The sequence below is a fragment of the Schistocerca serialis genome, chromosome 4, assembly GCF_023864345.2.
Source record: "Schistocerca serialis cubense isolate TAMUIC-IGC-003099 chromosome 4, iqSchSeri2.2, whole genome shotgun sequence".
Lineage (NCBI taxonomy): Eukaryota > Metazoa > Arthropoda > Insecta > Orthoptera > Acrididae > Schistocerca > Schistocerca serialis.
The window spans coordinates 17133666-17157147 of record NC_064641.1 but is presented as its reverse complement, the minus strand read 5'-3'; the positions used below and the strand labels follow the sequence as shown (position 1 = coordinate 17157147).

General features: G+C 42.0%; 2 protein-coding genes across 5 annotated transcripts in view; one reads left to right on the top strand and one right to left on the bottom strand.

Moving 5' to 3' along the window:
- The window catches only part of LOC126473439 (solute carrier family 22 member 7-like), a 555641-nt gene that overhangs the window by 28100 nt on the left and 504059 nt on the right, over positions 1-23482 (bottom strand). For all 3 annotated transcript variants that reach the window (XM_050100485.1, XM_050100484.1, XM_050100486.1), the window contains exon 6: positions 8019-8240. In XM_050100485.1, coding sequence (XP_049956442.1) covers positions 8019-8240 — 222 coding nt within the window. The remainder of the gene's footprint in view (positions 1-8018; positions 8241-23482) is intronic.
- Positions 1-23482, top strand: part of LOC126473441 (solute carrier family 22 member 21-like) — a 401751-nt gene that overhangs the window by 129951 nt on the left and 248318 nt on the right. The gene's annotated exons all lie outside the window — the stretch shown is intronic.

Below are 23482 nucleotides of genomic sequence, written 5' to 3'. Positions count from 1 at the left end.
CGTTTTTTTAAAATGGAACCCCGTTAGTTTTGTTAGCACATCTGAACATATAAACAAATACGTAATCAGTGCCGTTTGTTGCATTGTAAAATGTTAATTACATCCGGAGATATTGTAACCTAAAGTTGACGCTTGAAACGTCCGACGTTCAGTTGCGTGTTGTAACAAACACTTCATTGCAGGGGCCCAAACAGCTGCAACATACTTCGAGTTTCTACAGAATGATCTGCCAACGTTGCTCGAAAATGTCCCACTGGAAACGCGTCGACGTATGTGGTATCAGCATGATGGTGCACCTGCACATTCCGCAATTAACATTAGGCTGACCCTTGACAGGATGTTCGACGGGCGTTTCATAGGACGTGGAGGACGCATAAACTGGCCAACCCGTTCTCCTGATCTTACACCTCTGGACTTCTTTCTGTGGGATACGTTAAAGGAGAATGTGTACCGTGATGTGCCTACAACCCGAGAGGATATGAAACAACGTATTGTGGAAGCCTGCGGCGACATTACACCAGATGTACTGCGACGTGTACGACATTCATTACGCCAGAGATTGCAATTGTGTGCAGCAAATGATGGCCACCACATTGAACATCTATTGGCCTGACATGTCGGGACACACTCTATTCCACTCCGTAATTGAAAACGGAAACCACGTGTGTACGTGTACCTCACCCCTCATGGTAATGTACATGTGCGTCAGTGAAAAAGACCAATAAAAAGGTGTTAGCATGTGGACGTAATGTGCTGTTCCAGTCTCTTCTGTACCTAAGGTCCATCACCGTTCCCTTTGGATCCCTACGTAATTCGGTGCTCTCCGATACACACGATCGAACAGCGGAGGAGTGGTACTCAAGCGTCAACTTTAGGTTAAAATATCTCCGGATGTAATTAACATTTTACAATGCAACAAACGGCACTGATTACGTATTTGTTTATATGTTCAGATGTGCTAGCAAAACTAACGGGGTTCCATTTAAAAAAAACGTAGGTTTGTGTTAAAAACCATACTTCCGTGCATTTTCTTATGGTTTGTATTAACCAATTACACTAGCCCCTCTCCTCACGTTCGGTCTGTGGAATCGATCCGTCAGTATTTGATGTGGTTTACGAAATATATCCAGCGGTAATGTTACGTGACTCGCCCTGTATATAGGACAGTCTCCCTCCCGCTCCTCCGTCAGGCGCTTCCTATGCAAACTCATACCAGGCTGTTCACCCGAGATTTATTTCGTCATAAAATACGCCTGGAGAAATTGAAGAATCACAATATCAAAGATGCATAGAGTCGATTGAAGTAGTTGTCAGCAACCGATTATGAAAAGGAGTCTGTTGAGTCATGTGGTGCGAGCAGCCATGTGTTGGGTTGTGTGTCAAGTCAGGAAGTGAATGGGGCGTAACAACTAGTCGTGTATATCTGCAGGGTTCTACATCTACATGTATACTCTCTAAATCACACTTAAGTGCCCTGTAGAGAGTTCAGCGAACCACCTTCACAATAATTCTCTATTATTCCACTCTCGAAGAGCGCGTGGGAGAAACGAACAAGTGTATCTTTCCGTGTGAGCTCTGATTTACCTTATTTTACTATGATGATCGTTTCTCCCCTGTAGGTTGGCGTCAACGAACTATTTTCGCATTCAGATGAGAAAGTTGGTGATTGAAATTTCGTGAGAAGACCCCGCTGCAAAGAGAATGTTTTAATGATGTCAATCCCAATTACTGTATTACGTCCGTGACATTCTCTCCCATATGTCTCGATAATACGAAGCGTGCTATCTTCCTTGAACTTTCTCGATATACTCCGTTAGTTCTATCTGCAGCAGTACTTCACAACAGGGCCTACAAGCGTTGTGTAGGCAGTCTCTTTAGTGGACCTTTTGCATCTTCTAAGTGTTGTGCAATAAAGCGTAGTCTTTGGTTCGTCTTCACCCGACATTTTCCATCTGTTACTTCCAGTTTAAGTTGTTCGTAATTGTAATTCTCAGGTATTTAGTTGAATTTACGGCCTTTAGATTTGATTAATTTATTGTGGAACCCAAGTTTAACAGATTAATTTTACCACTCGTGTGGATGACCTCATACTTTTCATTATTTAAGGTCAGTCGGTAATTTTCGCACCATACAGATCTAAATCGTTTTGAAATGTGATTTGATCTTCTGATGGCTTTACCAGACGATAAACGACAGAATCATCTGCAAACAACCTAAGAGGGCTGCTCAGAGGACCTATAACACTACCTCGGGGAATGCCAGAAATCACTTCTGTTTTACTCGATGAATTTCCGTCAGTTATTACTAACTTTGACCTCTCGGACAGGAAATCACGAATCCAGGCACATAACTGAGACGATATTCCATAAGCACGCAGTTTCATTACAAGCCGCATGTGAGGTACTGTTTCAAAAGCCTTCTGGAAATCTAGAAATACGGAATCAACTTGAAATCCCTTGCCAATAGCACTCAACACATCGTGTGAGTAAAAGAGCTGCTGGGGTGCTTTTAGGTATGGAGGCACACTACCAAGGTTATAAAATGGATGAAGACATGTGCTCCCTCTCATTCGTTGCTCAGTCTAATCCCATTCCTTTCTCGTCCGTTTATCGTGGCTTATTAGTTCTTTATTAATATGAACACTGGCGTAACATAGTACAGCCATGCTACGAACAGCTTGCTCTAACCTCCATTACCTTGTCTGTCAGAATTGTAGAGTTCAGCATTGCTATGAATTCTGTCATACCATGAGACTGTGGTATAGACGTACGTCAGAGTTTAGGCCACACACACCCGGCGTCGACGCTACGAGTTGCTGTCGCAAAACCGGTAAGCGTTACTGTTTATGCAGCTCCTATCAATGAATCTCAAGAATATCATGGCTACGTAGTTGCCTCTGTAAGTTGATTTACCTCGAGTGCATTTCAAATACGAACCTGTTCATTGTTTCCTACAAAAGCATGGTAGGCATCTTTGTCTGCTGTCATCTTTTCTTCCATTTGAAAATGCTACAGGCTGAAGGAATAGAACTTTAATACTTTTTCAGTTCAAATATTTTCCGGTGTGCAACAGGGTTATTTTCATTGACTACGCAGCATAGTGGTTTAGTGGCTCCCAAGTGGAAATACTGCCTCAAATTTAATTTGTGTTGAAGAATATATCTAAGCTAAGTTAAAATTCCCTTAACTGTTTGTTACCCATAACCGTGCTGCCTCTCCGAGTACCACAGCACGTTTTGCATAAACACACACAGTACGATGAGAAGTCCAACGCTGCCACTGTCATGGTGACAGGAGAATTTTCTCTGGAGGTAAGAAATTACTTACCTGAAAGTCGGCAAAGGAGTGACAGTTAATGAAATACTAATCACACGAGTTATAGTTTGATTTTGAGGTGACTCATCGACCTGTTAAGGCCCATGAAAATTTCAATCGCCTGAGTCGGAAAATATGTATGGTACAATGTGCGAGTATCACTTTTGCAGAATGGCATAATGTGCAAGTTATTGATGTAGATAGCCAAGTATTCGTAACACAATCACAGTACCTTGGGCATGGAAGGTCGTACATAAAGATATCAGTCTCGGACCTTGTATTGTGTTACCAGTCACGCGGTGAAATGATAAAAGAGGCACATGATAATGTGTTGACCGGGCACTGAGCCTGTAGAACAACAATGTGACATAAGCCCAACAGTACTGGTGGTGGACACACAGACAACACGTGTTACAGTTTGTGAACAATAGAAAAGATGCTGAGTAATCATGTCATCATAACTACTGGGGGTACTCTGGTACCTTACATAGGGACAGCGTACACTTTGAAGGCACACGAAGTTCTCAACATACGAGATAGTGTACAACCGTCAGATGCCATCACCATTTGAGCAAACCATTGGAGATAAAAACGGAGCATCAGTGCGTAATTTTGTGGAGACCCTACCAACACTGTGGAGCAAGTGCAAAAGGTACATTTGAGGGACCTAAAAGAGGAGGAGTGTTTGGTAGAACGAAATACCAAGTTACCCAAGTACCGTGTAGGACACTGGATGATGTTGACTATCTCTTACATCCCGGACGGGGAAAACGAAAAAGAAATTTAGGCCCATTTCAAGGGCCAGCACCAAGGAAGAGTCCCAGTTCCCTACTCGCACCACAATCAAAAAAATGGTTCAAATGGCTCTGAGCACTATGAGACTCAATTGCTGTGGTCATCAGTCCCCTAGAACTTAGAACTACTTAAACCTAACTACCCTAAGGACATCACACACATCCATGCCCGATGCAGGATTCGAACCTGCGACCGTAGCGGTCTTTAACGGCTCGGCCACTCCGGCCGGCTGCGCACCACAATCGTCCACATTGGTCGTGTTCCATTCCTTCAGGGCGCGCCACATTCTTTTTCACCTGTACAGGTGTCGGTCTCTAACTGGAGGAGGGTGAGATGGGAAGAGTAAGAAGGGGAACTGGCGTTACAAGGTGAGCGGGACACTCCCACTTCAGTGTATTCACTAAGATCGAGAAACAGACTGGCGTAAAGGAGGTAGGAGGGTGATAGGTGTTTCCCTTCTTTAGGTAACAATGGCGCCAAAGATGGCTGGAACGAGTGTTGCGATACAGGTGATGCTACACCTCTGGAGTCACGGATGGATGGACGACCAAGGAATCCCGGTAGCAAAATGGCGTCGTGGTAGATCACTAGTGAAAATTGAAACAGACGTTGAGCGGCTGCACATTTTCTGTCAGTCACCACGGACCGTGGGAGATGCGTGCCAGCCTCTCTAACGGGTTCTGTTAGGAGTGCTTGTAACACTACAACCTGTTACCTCACGTACATTTCAGCTCCTTGATTTCTCGAGTTCATTACCGTTTTTTGTAAATACATGTCTTGATGAATTTTGTTAGTAATTAGTGTTTATGAAAATGTAATGTATTTTAATAGAACAAGTAAAAATTAGAGAAAGCTTTTGACAATGTTGATTGGAATACTCTCTTTCCAATTCTGAAGGTGGCAGGGGTAAATTACAGAGAGCGAAACGATATTTACAATTTGTTCAGAAACCAGATGGCAGTTATAAGAGTCGAGGGGTATGAAAGGGAAGCAGTGGTTGGGAAGGGAGTGAGGCAGGGTTGAAGCCTATCCCCGATGTTATTCAACCTGTATATTGAGCAAGCAATAAAGGAAACAAAAGAAAAGTTCGGAGTAGGTATTAAAATCTATGGAGAAGAAATAAAAACTTTGAGGTTCGTCGATGACATTGTAATTCTGTCAGAGACAGCAAAGGACTTGGAAGAGCAGTTGAACGGAATGGACAGTGTCTTGAAAGGACGATATAAGATGAACATCAACAAAAGCAAAACGAGGTTAAGTCGGGTGATGCTGAGGGAATTAGACTAGGAAATGAGACACTTAAAGTAGTAAAGGAGTTTTGCTATTTGGGGAGCAAAATAACTGATGATGGTCGAAGTAGAGAGGCAATGGCAAGGAAAGCGTTTCTGAAGAAGAGAAATTTGTTAACATCGAGTATAGATTTAAATGTCAGGAAGTCGTTCCTGAAAGTATTTGTATGGAGTGTAGCCATGTATGGAAGTGAAACATGGACAATAAATAGTTTGGACAAGAAGAGAATAGAAGCTTTCGAAATGTGGTGCTACAGAAGAATGCTGAAGATTAGATGGGTAGATCACATAGCTAATGAGGAGGTATCGAATAGAATTGGGGAGAAGAGGAGTTTGTGGCACAACTTGACTAGAAGAAGCGATCGGCTGGTAGGACATGTTCTGAGACATCGAGGGATCACCAATTTAGTATTGGAGGGCAGCGTGGAGGGTAAAAATCGTAGACAGATACCAAGAGATGAATACACTAAGCAGATTCAGAAGGATGTAGGCTGCAGTAGGTACTGGGAGATGAAGAAGCTTGCACAGGATAGAGTAGCATGGAGAGCTGCATCAAACCAATCTCAGGACTGAAGACCGCAACAACAACAAGAATTATTCATGTCAAATCATTGTAAATACGTTGGCCATGTCAGGGAAGTTTTTATTGTATAAAGCACACAGAATATCTTTTGTGTAAAATTTTCTTTAAAACTAAAATCGTTGGCGCGAGTGCACGCAGTCGCAGATGTGAAGAGAGAGAAGTAGTTGCGAAACATCTATAGTGCACAACAGATGTATGTTTTGAGGTGCAATTGCCAGAGTGTTTTGCATCGATAATGGTGTTGTAAAATGTGGCAGGGCAAATTATATGTGGGCGAGCAGGTATGTGGGCACAGTATATGGTCACAAAAAGATTTTGGAAGTAATGAGGAACATTGTGTGGGCCTAATTTATTCTAACTGCTCGCTACTCAAGAAGAGCCTGTTGCCAATAATGGACCTCATAACAATCACTATTTCGCACCACAAGCAACGCATCGCAAAGTGAGATCCAGCAGTGGTTTGTAGCTGTGTAATAGGCATGCTAGCGTCTTAGTAACTTTTTGGAACATTATACTATGTTTAGTCAAAGAACGAACTTGTGGAGAGAAACTTCATTGACCTGAGTGGCCATTGGCGAAAAGTGACAATTGGCACTAAACAAAGAAAAGTGCGGGGTCATCCACATGGGTACTAAAAGAAATCCGATAAATTTTGGACATACGATAAATCACACAAATCTAAGGGCTGTCAATACGACTAAATACCTAGGAATGACAATTACGAGCAACTTAAATTGGAAAGAGCACATAGATAATATTGTGGGGAAGGCGAAACAAAGACTACGTTTTGTTGGCAGAACACTTAGAAGATGCGACAAAGCCACTAGAGAGACAGCCTACATTACACTTGTCCGTCCTCTGCTGGAATATACCTGCGTGGTATGGGATCCTTACGAGGTAGGATTGGTGGAGGACATCGAAAAAGTGCAAAGAAGGGCAGCCTGTTCGTGTTATCGTGCAATAGGAGTGAGAGTGTCACTGATATGATATGCCAGTTGGGGTGGCAGTCACTAGTACAAAGGTGATTTTCTTTGCGGTGAGATCTATTTACGAAATTTCGATCACCAACTTTCTCTTCCGAATGCGAAAATATTGTGTTGACACCTACCTACGTAGGGAGAAATGATTACCATAACAAAATAAGTGAAATCAGAGCTCGAACGGAAAGATTTAGGTGTTCCTTTTCCCACTCGCCATTCGAGAGTGGAATGGTAGAGAAGTAGTTTGAAAATGGTTCGATGAACCCTCTGCCAGGCACTTAAGTGTGAATTGCAGAGTAACCATGTAGATTTAGATGTAGATGTAGATGTCATTAACCGTTACCAGGGTTCTTCCTTTCACCATAAAAAGTCATAAGTGAAAGTAACAGTCAGAAGGAGAGAACTTTAATTAAATTTACAGTTTAATTTCAACCGAGTGATTACTGTAATAAAAGACAGACGATAGTTGCTCATACAGTATTGCACAACTACCGCAGACAATCAGTTCAAATTAAAAGTGATTTTAATTGAAATTCAGTTTTTATGATAATAATATGCTGGCTCTCATGTAGTGAAAATAGCTTTAGAATTTTAAATTGTAGGCGACATTATGTGCGCATGTCTACATAACTCTGGTAGTGAAAAATAGTTGTTGCGAGCAATGAAAGTTTTTACTGCATTTATTTGAAAAGCAATCAGCTGTATTGATTATTATAGGTGATCATTATGGTAACTAACACCATTGCATTCCAAATTAACGTCTTTGCTGTTCACATCACACGCCTCTTATACATGTAAGCTTGCCCCGCCTCTGCATTCCACCACCACATGTGCAGCACTGAAGTTAGAAGTTGTCATCCTGTGACACAACATAGTTTTGGTCATCTTTGACCCTGAGTAGATTGCAAGGAAATTAGGAAGGTTTCGTGTGTTTCATGACACTATAGCGCTTCTCTTGAAACAGGAAATTGGAGAGACTGCAGATGACGTGTGCCAGCCTTAAGCTCCTAGGTTCTAGTAGAACAAAGACGCGTCTTAAAGTTATTCTGTGAGTCACCTGGCAATGATGAGGAGTGTTGTGTTCCTGACGAGGTTAAAGCTGGAGAAGATGCTGAGGAAGCCCCTCCTGTCTGTCTTGCTCTTGCCCACAGTCTGGATCACCTGCAGGGCGAACGGAGGCACCGTGGAGCCGTTGGTGGCTGCTATGCGACGCACAACAGCCAGCGCCTCCTGCTCGCGACCCCTGCACGCCAGCCAGCGTGGAGACTCGGGGAACCAACTGTCACAAAAAACACCTCTAAGTACTAATAACAGTAGTAGTTGTAGTAGTAGTAGTGGAACATTTGTCCACTGATCAGTTTTACACCAATATTAGATGTGTCACCTTAGTACATAGAGAAAACACAGTGAAAACTTCATTTATATGTTCTGACATTTAAACCTTTACATTTCGAGCTTAAGAATAATTTATCCATTGTGTAAAATTCCTTTATTATGTTCATAGTCGAAAAAAAGTGAGCTCAATACGGAAACTAATGTTCCGTTATTTGTTCATACCTCATCATTAGACACACACACACACACACACATATATATATATATATATATATATATATATATATATATATATATATATTCTCATTCACTGACAATTTTCATTGTACCTATGCACTTCAGTCTTTGTAACTCCGAAAAACTGAGTAGATATCCCTCAGTAACAAAATGTATGTTCACGTCATGATGAAGCAGTGATAGGGACAACTGAATAAAAGGAATCGATTCAGTCTATTATTGGAAAACAATGCATTCCGTTTTGAGTGCGAATATTCCATCTTTTGGCCAGTGTTAAACGTTTATTGTTGGCTACAGTCTGGTCGACACCGTTATTGCCATTTCGATGTTTGACTTTTATTGAGTACCGTTAAGTAACTATTAGTTCGGCTCTGATGCATATTTATGAAGAGGCGTTTACTTAATAGTGAACATTGTGTTTGGATCACAATTGCGAAATTCTCAATGGCGTAAGGATGGAATAAACCATATTACTGGATAGAAAATGATCCTCAAGGCAAACACAATCGATTTAAAGTATTTGCACAGGATTCATATCCTGAATCTGTATTAATTAAAGCAATTCAAAGAAAATAAGAAGTATTTCTCACAAAAGCAGGCTTCCAACAGTGACAGTATATGTTTCGAAAGCAAGTGATGACGTCAATTTAAAAATTTTTGTCTTATGTGCTTTATGTTCACATCACCTTAGCATTTACCGAAAAATGATGATTGGTGATCGGTGGAAACCAGCGGAAACAGAGAGACAAAGTTTCAATAAATGTAAATAAAAAAGTGATTGTTCAATTCATTCAACGTAAATTTACCATGTACTGTCAGTCACTAACCATCCAAAACCAACCAAAAATCCATATTTAATGCCAATCAATAAATACCTTACTTTTCAAAATACTTCGGTTTTAGAAATATACTTGTCATTCACCTTTCCTTGAAATAAGGTACCTTATTTTTCTCCAAAGAGATTGGCGAAACTAGTCATGATTCATCTGTAACCGAGAAGACTGAATAAGTATGCAAATGAAACCTCTCAAACTCAGACACTGAGTAAGAACATAAATATGACTGAGGTAACCATCAGAGATTTGTGTCTGTCGGTTGTCTCATATTAAGTGAAACGACTCAAGCATGGAGAGTGGGTGAAAACAATGACGTAGCTGATACGACCACAGAGAATAATTTCATTTGGTTGTTTCATTCGATTGAAACAAGCGACTGAACAAGAAAACAATGTATGTACCAAATGAGAATTACTTCCAGCCCTGTACAAAATTATGTACTATTTGATTGAGAATTTAAAGCTCTATCAATGACAACACATAAAATTATACCAACCCAAAAATTGCTATAAAAATTACTGTCAGAAAAAGTTCACCTCGTTTCTAACCAATAGAAAATACTTTATTACGTTTTCATCAAAAGCTCTTATGCGATCTCCTAGAAAATTTATTTTCGGACCAAAGAAGCTTAAGATTGTCGATTTTCGCACGTAATTGGAAAGATGATAGGATTTTGCTCTGCACACATTTTTCCGCAGTCCCTTGCTTATTGAAGCCAGTCATACTCACATTTAGTTTGGACTGGCTGTTGTAACATTTAGCGCCAAAATTATTCACGTGAATTTTTATAGCACCGGTTTCTTAACACTCAATTTTTTGCTAGTGCATACTTTAGATAAACAATGGCAAAAATTTAAGATACGAGACAACAGCAAGGTGTATGCTTTTGAGTAGTTTATTATTTGTTACACGAATCATTCAGCTTGCGATGTACTAAGCTGTCAAGTAAGTTTATCCGTGTAATGCGGTCATTTCGTAAGTTTATATGAGTGATATGAACTATTTACATACTTTACAATCAGAAATTTCGGAAATTATTTGACTCGTTTTTATCATGTTTATGTTTGCTGCTATTTTGTGCACTGCATTAAGTATTTATGGTTATTTTTCAAATTTTTGCATTTACAATCTCATACATATGTGAATAAAATGTGTGTAACAATGTAGCAAAAAATAAAAGAACAATAAAGAAATTAAATAAAATTATAAAAAATTAAAAAATGTAAAGCAAAATAACGAAAATAATCAAAAGTACAAAAAAATAAAAACAAAACAAAAAACTCCTGTGGGATGTGACCCTGATTTGGTGGGGGTGAGGTTTGTACTCTGAGGATACAGTGGTATATACTGTACATGCTCAATCATACCAGGTAGGTAACTGTAGCGGAACCAGTCTAACGATACCTAACTGAGTAACATGGTTCGGAAGACAAAAAAAACTGTTCTGGCAGTGGCTGACGATTTTTTTAGATTTTGGGCAGAGGATCGCGGACTTTGACCCATAAATTATGAGATTCAGGTGTGCCAACAACTTGCAGCTAAGAGAAATGACTGCAGAGAACTGGAAAAGAGTATGGCGCTTGATATTTTATTTTAATATGTAAGCTTATTTCGGCTTTATTTTTTCATCAGTACACGTCCTGACATTTTAGATGGTCATTTGTCAACTCTGAGTAAATCATTATTGCTGTCTGTAGTTGCTGGTAAAATTATTTTCGACAACGTTTTAAAGTGGTTCGATAACTTGCTGTTTCATGTTTATTATAATACGTTTTTTACTATGTGACAACTGTAGGAAATCAAGTTTGACAGCTAGTTGTTTACTCAAAGATATAAAGAAAAAGAGATGATTTCGTTGGGCAAGTAGGATTAACTCGTAAAGAAGATAAGCCTTCTTTTGCATCTCTAACTCTTCCTAGGACATATTCTCCTTTTTGTGATATGATAGGAGCATTTTTTTTCATTTTGGTAGAAAGTACACTACCAGAAATAAATTTATTACTCCAGAAAAGACGACGTAAACATCGATCCGATGACGGCATATGCCGCTTGGGGGACAGTATATGTAATGATAATGGTTTCAACGTCGTCCGCCAACAGACCGCATAGTGGCGTTTCTACCAGTGCGCCATCTGTGTCTACCTTTTAGTAGGGAATGCCCTCAGCCAGAAGGTTCACTGTGGTGCAAAAGTGTGAAGTGAACAGGCAACAATGCGACGGAGACGCATCTGTGCTTCCTTCAAGCTACTGAGCGATTTTGAAAGGGATCAAACTGGGGTCTTCCGAGTGGTGGGATGGTCCTTTCGGAGAATTGCCACACAAGTTGGATGTGCTGCGTCAGTTGCGCAACGATGCTGGTATCTGTGGTCACGTGAACGTTATTACACCCGTTGATGAGGTTTTGTACATCCACACAGCACAGACGCCCTCCAGGGTCGTCATATTGTAAGGGCAGCAGTGGCAGATGGTACAGCTACCACAGCACAGATGAGAGGGCCTGGGAGCCACAAGTGTGAAGACGAACTGTCGCGAATCGGCTGTTATGGTTCAATTCTTTTATCTTAGCGGCTCGCGCATAGCCGCCCAGACGCGGGAGATTGCTGCGTTGCCAGTTGCACGCGCCAAGAGAAGCAGAGCCATAGTATAGTATAGTTCAGACTTACGTTTAGGGGGGAGCGCGCAGACGTAAAGCCACCACGGCCGCATTAACCCTTTCGCTGCTACAGAGACGTGCTCCCCGCATTCCATGCTGTGCGCGATTTTGTCATCACTACACTGCTCGCCTGTGCAGACACACGGTGTTCCGACTGCTTTGACACACTTATCATTCGATTTCACAAAAACTGTTTGGCCCAAAAATTTGATTTCTACACATCTTCTTGACTGATACCTTCCCCCCACAAATGGCTTAATTTTGTTTAGATGTTCAATGCAGTTATTGTGCAGTATTGAATGTAGTAAACCATTGCACGAAATTTTGAAGAGTTTGCGAAGTTAAAAGCCCACAGCGTATACTTTCCGTATGGTTGATTTTATTTGCCACTGGAAATTTCAAAAAATTACATTCAAACGAATAAAATTCATGAAGTACGATACCTCGATATTGTTTTTAAATAAAGAAAATATTAAGCACCAAACAAGGTTTGAACTCCCAACCTTCTGCTTAGCAGCCAAACACCTTAACCATTATGCTACACGCAAAATACCAACAAACACTGTTGGTATGACTATGAATTACCCACGTTTCGTCAAAGTACATCAGGAAATAAACAATTACCCCTGTTCTTTATTGCAAAAAAGCGGTTAGTGAGAATGAATTTTCTTGCTATCGCCTGAATTAGGAGCCTTATTGCTTGTTTGGGTGAATTAATTAATAGAATATGAAGCAATTGGTATGAAGAATGCTTTTTCCAAACATTCTTTCATAGAAAGTCTGCTATCAAGACATTGCTTTTGTTCAGTTACTTTAAATAAAGTTTCTAAAACTGAAGACACTCATCCGTGCTCTGCACTGCACTCGAGCTCTGGCAATGTCGTTCTCTGTTCATTGGATGACTGTGTTTCGTGACGTCAGATGCGCAGAACGAACCTAAATTCGGCCGCCGTCGTAAATGACGCGCACTTTAGCAGTGGGACTGCAGACACACACAACTCCAGCCCGTCTTCCACTTGGCCCCTGGCATCGACGTGCACGGCTCGACTGGTACTGTCAAAGGTTCACTTTGAAGATGGAGTGGTGCGTCGCAGTTTCCAGAGATGAATGTAGATCCTGCCAGCACGCAAGTGATTTGCATTCGTCCAAGACAGACTGGCACCATCCCAGGGCTTATGCTCTGCGCTGCAATAACCTACAACTCACATTCACCTTTGGTGTTTATGCTGGGGATGTTAACCAGCGATCGTTTTTGGAGAATGTTGTTAGACCCATTCTTCTGCCGTTTTGCAACAGGAAGGCGATGCTTTTCCAAGAGGATAATGCTCGGTCACTTACTGCCAGCGAAACTCCGTGTGCTCTGCAAGGCATGCGGCAACTTCTCTGGCCAGCACTATCTCTGGACTTCCTTCTGATGGGGCACGTGTGGCGTACGAGGAGAAAAGAAGTGACTCGTCAGCCGACAACTCTTACAGAAGTACGTGAACAGGTCGAGCAGGCATGGCATAACGTATCCCAGGACAGTATTCGCCATCTGTACGATCGCCTGGATGCCGAGTCAGCGCCTGCATTGCCGCCTGTGGAAGCTGCACCACGTACTAATATCGGTGCTTCAGCATAGGCCGGTACGTGGTACCTCAGAACCGTTTTGCTGTTGATCTGTAAATGTAATAGTTTCATGGTCTGCATATGCACTGTTGCAACAATGAATCTTGGGTGACTTGGAAATCTCTAAAAGGATGTACTATTTTGTTCCAGCAGTGTACATTGTAGAGTGAAGTAGGTATTTATTATTAATTTAAGTTATACGAGGGTATTTCGGAAAGTAAAGATACACCGTACGCCAGAGGAACAGAAGAGTTTTGACGAGCAAATTGGCAACACTGGTGTTAACCTTGAACCGTTAGTTTCTCCTTGCGGTCGTTCGGCAGTTGAACGTTGCTTCTGGTTGGAGTAGGTCGTGTTTAAAATGGCTGGCGTTACTTCTCGACGTAATCGCCCTGCAGACGTACACATTTTTCACAACGCTGACGCCATGATTCCATGGCAGCGGCGAAGGCTTCTTTAGGAGTCTGTTTTGACCACTGGAAAATTGCTGAGGCAATAGCAGCACGGCTGGCGAATGTGCGGCCACGGAGAGTGTCTTTCATTGTTGGAAAAAGCCAAAAGTCACTAGGAGCCAGGTCAGGTGAGTAGGGAGCATGAGGAATCACTTCAAAGTTGTTATCACGAAGAAACTGTTGCGTTTGATTGTTCTGTTTCTATTATTTTATCTCAGGGTCAACTTATCAAAAATTCCTCGCAGAGGTATAACGTTAGCAGCGATTGCCGTTATAGGTCGTCGGTGGAAGCGTTAAAGTAGGAATTGAAAATAAATTAGACGTAACTGTGGGAAGATGCTTTGGTGACGTGTTCTGTGATCATTGTGTTAACGAATATCCATCGTGCACCGCTTTAAGGACTTCATAAACTGTAGCAGATGCCTGTCTCTCTGAGACATACCAAATCACATCCTTTGGGAAGTAGTATGCTGGAATGGGTGGAAGTTACGTCAACATCATTGCTGACACATATGTATCAGTCTCATGTCTATAAGGATGAGCTGAATGATTATGTTCAAAGCAGTAAGAGACCTAAAGAAGTTACCAAACAAGTTCATTCAGAAAAAAGTGAATTTTACAGCAGCTTCAGCAAATCAGATGATGTCCTTGCCTGGTTCTTCAGCACTTATATGGAACCCCTGTCGCAAAACTTTTACCTGCGTCACAATGAAGAAGATCCTCCAAAGGGTGGCTTCCCTCTTCGTACAGCTGCTTTTGACTGAGCCTAGTCAAGGGTAGGATATTAACAAAGACACTCCTCAACGCGGTCTTCACATGGGTCAATGGATAACATTCTAGCAACAAATCGTAGATACTGAACCTGTTTTAGGATGCCAATGGGATATTTCAGAAGCGCATCGCGCTAGTCATCGATACGCTACCTGAACCTCACAGATTGTTTAAGATAGATATTTCGTCTGTCATACGGACAGAAGAGTGACAGAGCCGATGGAGAAAAGGCCATCAAAGACAGCAGAAGAGAGCTGACTAAACATGAGAAATCAGAATCTACACCTGTCAGGGCCAATATAAACAACAGCGCTTAATATAGCGCCGCGTGCCATTACTGCTGGAAACCTTATCGGTAAACGTCCCGTTTGGAACTGGCCTGTGGAACAAACACTTATTCGTAGGGCCACACACTGGCGTCAGACACCCGCTCCTTTGGACACCGCCTACCGAGGTGGCTGGAATCTGATGGATCGCTGAACTAGTAAGTAACGCTACATCCGCAATCCGCCAGGACCGAGTACGTTGTTCTCGATGGTGAGTATTCATCGGAGGTGAGGGTATCATCTGGAGTGCCCCAGGGAAGTGTGGTAGGTGCGCTGTTGTTTTCTATCTACATAAATGATCTTTTGGATAGGGTGGATAGCAATGTGCGGCTGTTTGCTGATGATGCTGTGGTGTACAGGAAGGAGTCGTCGTTGAGTGAAACCCAGCTCGCGCTATTCGTCCACGAGACCCATACGGCCATAGACACGGGTTCCCGGGTAGATGCCATGTTTCTTGACTTCCGCAAGGCGTTCGATACAGTTCCCCAAAGTCGTTTAATGAACAAAGTAAGAGCATATGGACTATCAGACCAATTGTGTGATTGGATTAAAGAGTTCCTAGATAACAGAACGCAGCATGTCATTCTCAATGGAGAGAAGTCTTCCGAAGTAAGAGTGATTTCAGGTGTGCCGCAGGGGAGTGTTGTAGGACCGTTGCTATTCACAATATACATCAATGACCATGTGGATGACATCGGAAGTCCACTGAGGCTTTTTGCGGATGATGCTGTGGTATTTCGAGAGGTTGTAACAATGGAAAATTGTACTGAAATGCAGGAGGGTCTGCAGCGTATTGACGCATGGTGCAGAGAATGGCAATTGAATCTCAATGTAGACAAGTGTAATGTGCTGCGAATACATAGAAAGAAAGATCCCATGTCATTTAGCTACAATATAGCAGGTCAGCAACTGGAGGCAGTTAATTCCATAAATTATCTGGGAGTACGCATTAGGAGTGATTTAAAATGGAAAGATCATATGAAGTTGATCGTCGGTAAAGCAGATGCCAGACTGAGATTCATTGGAAGAATCCTAAGGAAATGGAATCCGAAAACAAAGGAAGTAGGTTACAGTACGCTTGTTCGCCCACTGCTTGAATACTGCTCAGCAGTGTGGGATCCATACTAGATAGGGTTGATAGAAGACGTAGAGAAGATCCAACGGAGAGCAGCGCGCTTCGTTACAGGATCATTTAGTAATCGCGAAAGCGTTACGGAGATGATAGATAAACTCCAGTGGAAGACTCTGTAGGAGAGACGCTCAGTAGCTCGGTACGGGCTTTTGTTGAATTTTCGAGAACATACCTTCTCCGAGGAGTCAAGTAGTATATTGCTCCCTCCTAAGTGTATCTCGAGAAGAGACCATGAGGATAAAAACAAAGAGATCAGAGCCCACACAGAGGCTTACCGGCAATTTTTCTTTCCACGAACAATAAGAGACTGGAATAGAAGGGAGAGCCGATAGAGGTACTCAAAGTACTCACCGCCACACACCGTCAGGTGGCTTGCGAAGTATGGATGTAGATGTCGATGTAGATGTAGATGAGTGACTGTAGGAGGATACAAGATGACTTGGACAGGATTTGTGATTGGTGTAAAGAATGGCAGGTAACTCTAAATATAGATAAATGTAAATTAATGCAGATGAATAGGAAAAAGAATCCCGTGATTTTTGAATACTCCATTAGTAGTGTAGCGCTTGACACAGTCACGTCGATTAAATATTTGGGCGTAACATTGCAGAGCGATATGAAGTGGGACAAGCACGTAATGGTAGTTGTGGGGAAGGCGGATAGTCGTCTTCGGTTCATTGGTAGAATTGTGGGAAGATGTGGTTCATCTGTAAAGGAGACCGCTTATAAAACACTAATACGACCTATTCTTGAGTACTGCTCGAGCGTTTGGGATCCCTATCAGGTCGGATTGAGGGAGGACATAGAAGCAATTCAAAGGCGGGCTGCTAGATTTGTTACTGGTAGGTTTGATCATCAAGCGAGTGTTACGGAAATGCTTCAGGAACTCGGGTGGGACCGAGCGAGGTGGCGCAGTGGTTAGACACTGGACTCGCATTCGGGAGGACGACGGTTCAATCCCGCGTCCGGCCATTCTGATTTAGGTTTTCCGTGATTTCCCTAAATCGCTCCAGGCAAATGCCGGGATGGTTCCTTTCAAAGGGCACGGCCGACTTCCTTCCCCGTCCTTCCCTAATCCGATGAGACCGATGACCTCGATGTCTGGTCTCCTTCCCCAAAACCAACCAACCAACCAACTTGGGTGGGAGTCTCTAGAGGAAAGGAGGCGTTCTGTTCGTGAACCGCTGCTGAGGAAATTTAGAGAACCAGCATTTGAGGCTGACAGCAGTACAATTTTACTGCCGCCAAGTTACATTTCGCGGAAAGACCACAAAGATAAGATAAGAGAGATTAGGGCTCGTACAGAGGCATATAGGCAGTCATTTTTCCCTCGTTCTGTTTGGGAGTGGAACAAGGAGAGAAGATGCTAGTTGTGGTACGAGGTACCCTCCGCCACGCATCGTATGGAGGATTGCGGAGTATGTATGTAGATGTAGATGTAGGTGTAGAATACTCTTTCAGGGCAGTTTTGGCCCATCAAACAAAACTTCGCTCTTGTTGCCTAGGCACCTCACGTCTACATCAGACATACGGTATTTGAAATCATATAGACTATGTAGTGTGACGTGTTTTCGGTCACACTGCTATCTATAATGTAAATATTTCTTTTAAAATATAATTAAATGGTTTTTACTCATTACAAACTGTGAAATATTTACAAAATGTTAATATTTTGTGTTTCATATTGAAAGAACAGGGGCCGGAGTGACACCTTCAACGAAGATCAGCGACTGCTGGAAGATTCCATTTTCCACCATTATTAACGTAATTGTAAAAATGAAAATGTGAAAAAGATGTATAATTAAACTACTACAACGTTGGGTTGACATTTTTATTTCGTCCTAAAATCTTATTTGTCGTATGACCCAACATGGATCACGACAGCAATACGTTGTGTGTGACTGAGTTTATAATACTGCAAAATATGAAAACATATATTTTATCTTGGAAATGTGAAGAAGTGAAATGGTGTGAAAAGCTTATTTTTCCAAATTTCCGGTTTTTGTCTTGTATAAAAGTAAAACGCAAAAAGTGAAATAACGGTGTTTTAAGTTACTTAGTGAGATACATAAAGTATGATACATAAAACCAAAGACCATAAGGTAGGGCTTGTCGTCTACTTATTAAGGAAATATCTGAAACATAAAATGCTTGACAAAGATTAAAATATTATAAATTTTGTTTAAAGAAATGAAAGGTCCTGTATCTGTGCTGACTGAATCAGAGATTACAAATTATCAATTTAAATTGAACAACGTCTCTGGGATTGATTATAAAACACATCACTGGTCGACGCTGTAGTACCGAAAAGAAACCATTATTCTGAGGCTTTTTCTTACATTGCCGTTGTTGTTGTGGTCTTCAGTCCTGAGACTGGTTTGATACAACTCTCCATGCTACCCTATGCTGTGCAAGATTCTTCATTGGTGATCCCTCGATGTCTCAGAACATGTCCTACCAACCGATCCCTTCTTCTAGTCAAGTTGTGCCGCAAGCTCCTCTTCTCCCCAATTCTATTCAATACCTCTTCATTAGTTATGTGATCCACCCATCTAATCTTCATCAGTCTTCTTGTCTAAACTACTTATCGTCCACGTTTCACTTCCATAGATGGCTACACTCCATACAAATACTTTCAGAAACGACTTCCTCACACTTACATCTATACTCGATGTTAACAAATTTTTCTTCTTCAGAAACGTTTTCCTTGCCATTGTCAGTCTACATTTTATATCCTCTCTACTTCGACAATCATCAGTTACTTTGCTCCCCGAATAGCAAAACTCCTTTACTACTTTAAGTACCTCATTTCCTAATCTAATTCCCTCAGCATCACCCGACTTAATTCGACTAAATTCCATTATCCTCGTTTTGCTTTAGTTGATGTTCATCTTGTACCCTCCTTTCAAGACACTGTCATTCCGTTCAACTGCTCTTCCAAGTCCTTTGCTGTCTCTGACACAATTACAATATGATCGGCGAACCTCAAAGTTTTTATTTATTTTCTATGGATTTTTATACCTACTCCGAACTTTTCTTTTGTTTCCTTTACTGCTCGCTCAATATACAGATTGAATAACATCGGGGATAGCCTACAACCCTGTCTCACTCCCTTCCCAACCACTGCTTCCCTTTCATACCCCTCGAGTCTGCCATCTGCTTTCTGTACAAATTGTAAATAGCCTTTCGCTCCCTGTATTTATCCCTTCCACCTTCAGAATTTGAAAGAGAGTATTCCAATCAACATTGTCAAAAGCTTTCTCTAAGTCTACAAATGCTAGAAACGTAGGTGTGCCTTTTCTTAATCTATTTTCTAAGATAAGTCGTAGGGTCAGTATTGCCCCACGTGTTCCAGCATTTCTACGGAATCCAAACCGATCTTCCCCGAGGTCGGCTTCTATCAGTTTTTCCATTCGTCTGTAAAGAATTTGCGTTAGTATTTTGCAGCTGTGACTTATGATACATCGCCGTACATATTGCGAAACTGTTTGAATTCGAATAACAAATATTTTCGGCAAGCAACCGCTAACAAAGAGATATTATACACACTCTATATACGGCTATGTAACCAAATGTATCTGCAAGAGACATGATGTTTACAACTAACCAGCATACAGTCACGTAAAACGAAGCGTATCCTGTTAATAATCAAGTAACCTATCCCAGGAAAGAAATTGGTCCAGATGGCATTCATAACCCAGCTCATTCACGTATGATTAGAATATTTTACAAACATCAAGAATGCTGTCCTCAAACATTACAGTTTCCTTGCGCACTGGAATGTGGCCAAGGTCCTGATGTTCAGGAAAGCAGGAAAATACAACTCTCTCCCACAAAATTACTCACTCATCATCCAGTTGAGCCCTTCCAGCAGTGTTGTTGAGTAAATAATTCAGGAGCGCCTCACATGGCACTGCATCAACAATGAAGTACTGAGCCCAGCGGAATTCCAATTCCAGAATCACCACGCCACAACACAATTTCTCCGTGTAGTAGTACGCATAACACACGACAACGACAAAAGAAGGACTAGAAGCATTGTTTTCCTAGACCGCCGAATGTATTTGGCAAACAGCTTCATATGCAAATTGAACGGCGTTAGAATTCCGCTCGGTTTCATAGGTGTCATGCACTCATGCCTCGCTGACAGAAGTTTCCAGAGATTCGAGGTAAACAGTCAATACTGCATGGTAAACAGGGGGGGAGCACCTCGACGAAATATACTGGAATCCCACGTGTTAAGCCTCCACGACCACGTGATGGTAGCCATACACACCGATGACGTAACTATCCTGGCACAGTACTAGACATTACCAAACATCATCTCAGCCTACAGACAGCATTGAAAACTCTCAGGCTTTGGCTGGAGAAATGATGAGTTTAGTAAGTGCAAGTTAATTATATTCATAAGCAGATCCTTTCCCCTTCCCCCCCCCCCCTCCAATCCTCCCCTCTGCACAAGCACAGACAGTGTAGATAAATTACGTTAGACACATACAGGGTGTCCAGAAAAATGCTCCCTGATTTCAAAATTAAATATCTCGAAAACAAGGATCGATAGAGGAATGCAGTAAACGGTGTGTTTATTGTGAAAGCTGTAAGAAGTTTATACAGCAGTTTGAAATAATAGTTACAAAAGCTGCTAACAGATGGCGCTGTACGCTGTACAGCTCATATCAGCATACATAAGTGAAATAATCGTACGAAAACAATCTTTGCAAACAATCACATCAGAATGTTTTCATAATGTTCACCATTGGCACTACAGAGGTGGCGGAAACGAAGAATGAAATTCGCCATCACATTTCGTAGTGTCTCAACCGAAATGGATTCACATGCCACAGAGATCGCCGATTCAAGCTCGTCCAGCGTGGCGGGATGCTTCGGGTAGACCATGTCTTTCACTGTGCCCCACAAAAAAAAAGTCACAGGGAGTCAAATCCGGCGAATATGGAGGCCAATCCATGCCTGAACCAGTAAATTTGGGATATTCCAAAGCAATGACTCGATTCCCGAAGTATTCCTCAAGAAAACGAAACACTTGTCCGGTCCGATGTGGTCGGGCTCCATCTTGCATAAACCATTCAGTACCTGGTCGATCCTCTAACGCTTGCTGTGTGGCGACAAATTGTTCCAAAATTGCAACGTAACGTGCACCAGTGACCGTTTCTCGAATGAAAAAAGGGCCAATAATGCATCTGCTGCATACTGCAGCCCACACAGTAACTTTAGGAGAATACGGGGGTTTCGCTTCACACCAATATGGCTTTTCGGAACCCCAAAATCGCCAGTTCTGCTTATTCACGAATCCATTCAGGTGGAAGTGTGCTTCATCTGTAAACCAGATGCAGTCAACATCAAATCCTTCACTATCAATCATTGTGAGCATCTGATTAGCAAAGGCAACCCTTTGTTGCACAGCTCGTACGGGTATGGCCTGGTGCGTTTGAATTTTGAATGGAAACATGTGGAGGCTCTTTCTCAGTATTTTCTGCGTGCTGGAACGCTTCAAACCAGTCTCAGATGCAATTCTACGGACGGATGACATTGGATTTCGCTGAATAATTCCAGAAACTGTGGCGATATTTTCAGGCGTAACTGCGGTTTGCTTGCGGCCAACATGCCCCACTAGATCATCAGCTACGCTGCCTGTTCGTTGAAATTTTGCGAAGAGCGTACGGATGGTTTTCGCATCGGGTCCTTTTGGAACATTAAATCGTGCTTGAAAACGTCGCCTTGTTGCCGTAGGACGCTCTTCTAACCTGTGGTACTCTAGCACCAGAAAAACGCGTTGTTCAATGGAGTACATGGTTTTAATCTCTTCCTTCGGTACGCTAGCCTCCTTTCACGTTTGAATAGTGGAACTGATCACTCTGGGCTTCGGATCACTATTTATACTATTCATTACGTATGGCGATTACAGCACCATCTGTTAGCAGCTTTTGTAACTATTATTTCAAACTGTTGTACAAACTTCTTACAGCTTTCACAATAAACATACCGTTTACTGCATTCCTCTATCGATCTTTGTTTTCGAAATATTTAATTTTGAAATCAGGGAGTCCTTTTCTGGACATCCCGTATTTCTCTGTAAGAATTAGCTGCTTCGGCGTCTAGTCTAGTTACACTGCGGGAGCGGGAGACTGAAACCAGAGCTTAAGTCAGACTTTTCTAATTCTACACAATGCTCAACATCCAAAGTACATTGAATAGGGGTGTGGCTAGTACAGGGTTATTACAAATGATTGAAGCGATTTCACAGCTTTACAATAACTATATTATTTGAGATATTTTCACAATGCTTTGCACACACATACAAAAATTCAAAAAGTTTTTTTAGGCATTCACAAATGTTCGATATGTGCCCCTTTAGTGATTCGGCAGACATCAAGCCGATAATCAAGCTCCTCTCACACTCGGCGCAGCATGTCCCCATCAATGAGTTCGAAAGCATCGTTGATGCGAGCTCGCAGTTCTGGCACGTTTCTTGGTAGAGGAGGTTTAAACACTGAATCTTTCACATAACCCCACAGAAAGAAATCGCATGGGGTTAAGTCGGGAGAGCGTGGAGGCCATGACACGAACTGCTGATCATGATCTCCACCATGACCGATCCATCGGTTTTCCAATCTCCTGTTTAATAATGCCGAACATCATGATGGAAGTGCGGTGGAGCACCATCCTGTTGAAAGATGAAGTCGGCGCTGTCGGTCTCCAGTTGTGGCATGAGCCAATTTTCCAGCATGTCCACATACATGTGTCCTGTAACGTTGTTTTTGCAGAAGAAAAAGGGGCCGTAAACTTTAAACACGTTAACTTTTGGTGAATTGCGAATTTGCTGCACGAATGCGTGAGGATTCTCTACCGCCCAGATTCGCACATTGTGTCTGTTCACTTCACCATTAAGAAAAAATGTTGCTTCATCACTGAAAACAAGTTTCGCACTGAACACATCCTCTTCCACGAGCTGTTGCAACCGCGCCGAAAATTCAAAGCGTTTGACTTTGTCATCGGGTGTCAGGGCTTGTAGCAATTGTAAACGGTAAGGCTTCTGCTTTAGCCTTTTCCGTAAGATTTTCCAAACCGTCGGCTGTGGTACGTTTAGCTCCCTGCTGGCTTTATTCGTCGACTTCTGCGGGCTACGCGTGAAACTTGCCCGCACGCGTTCAAC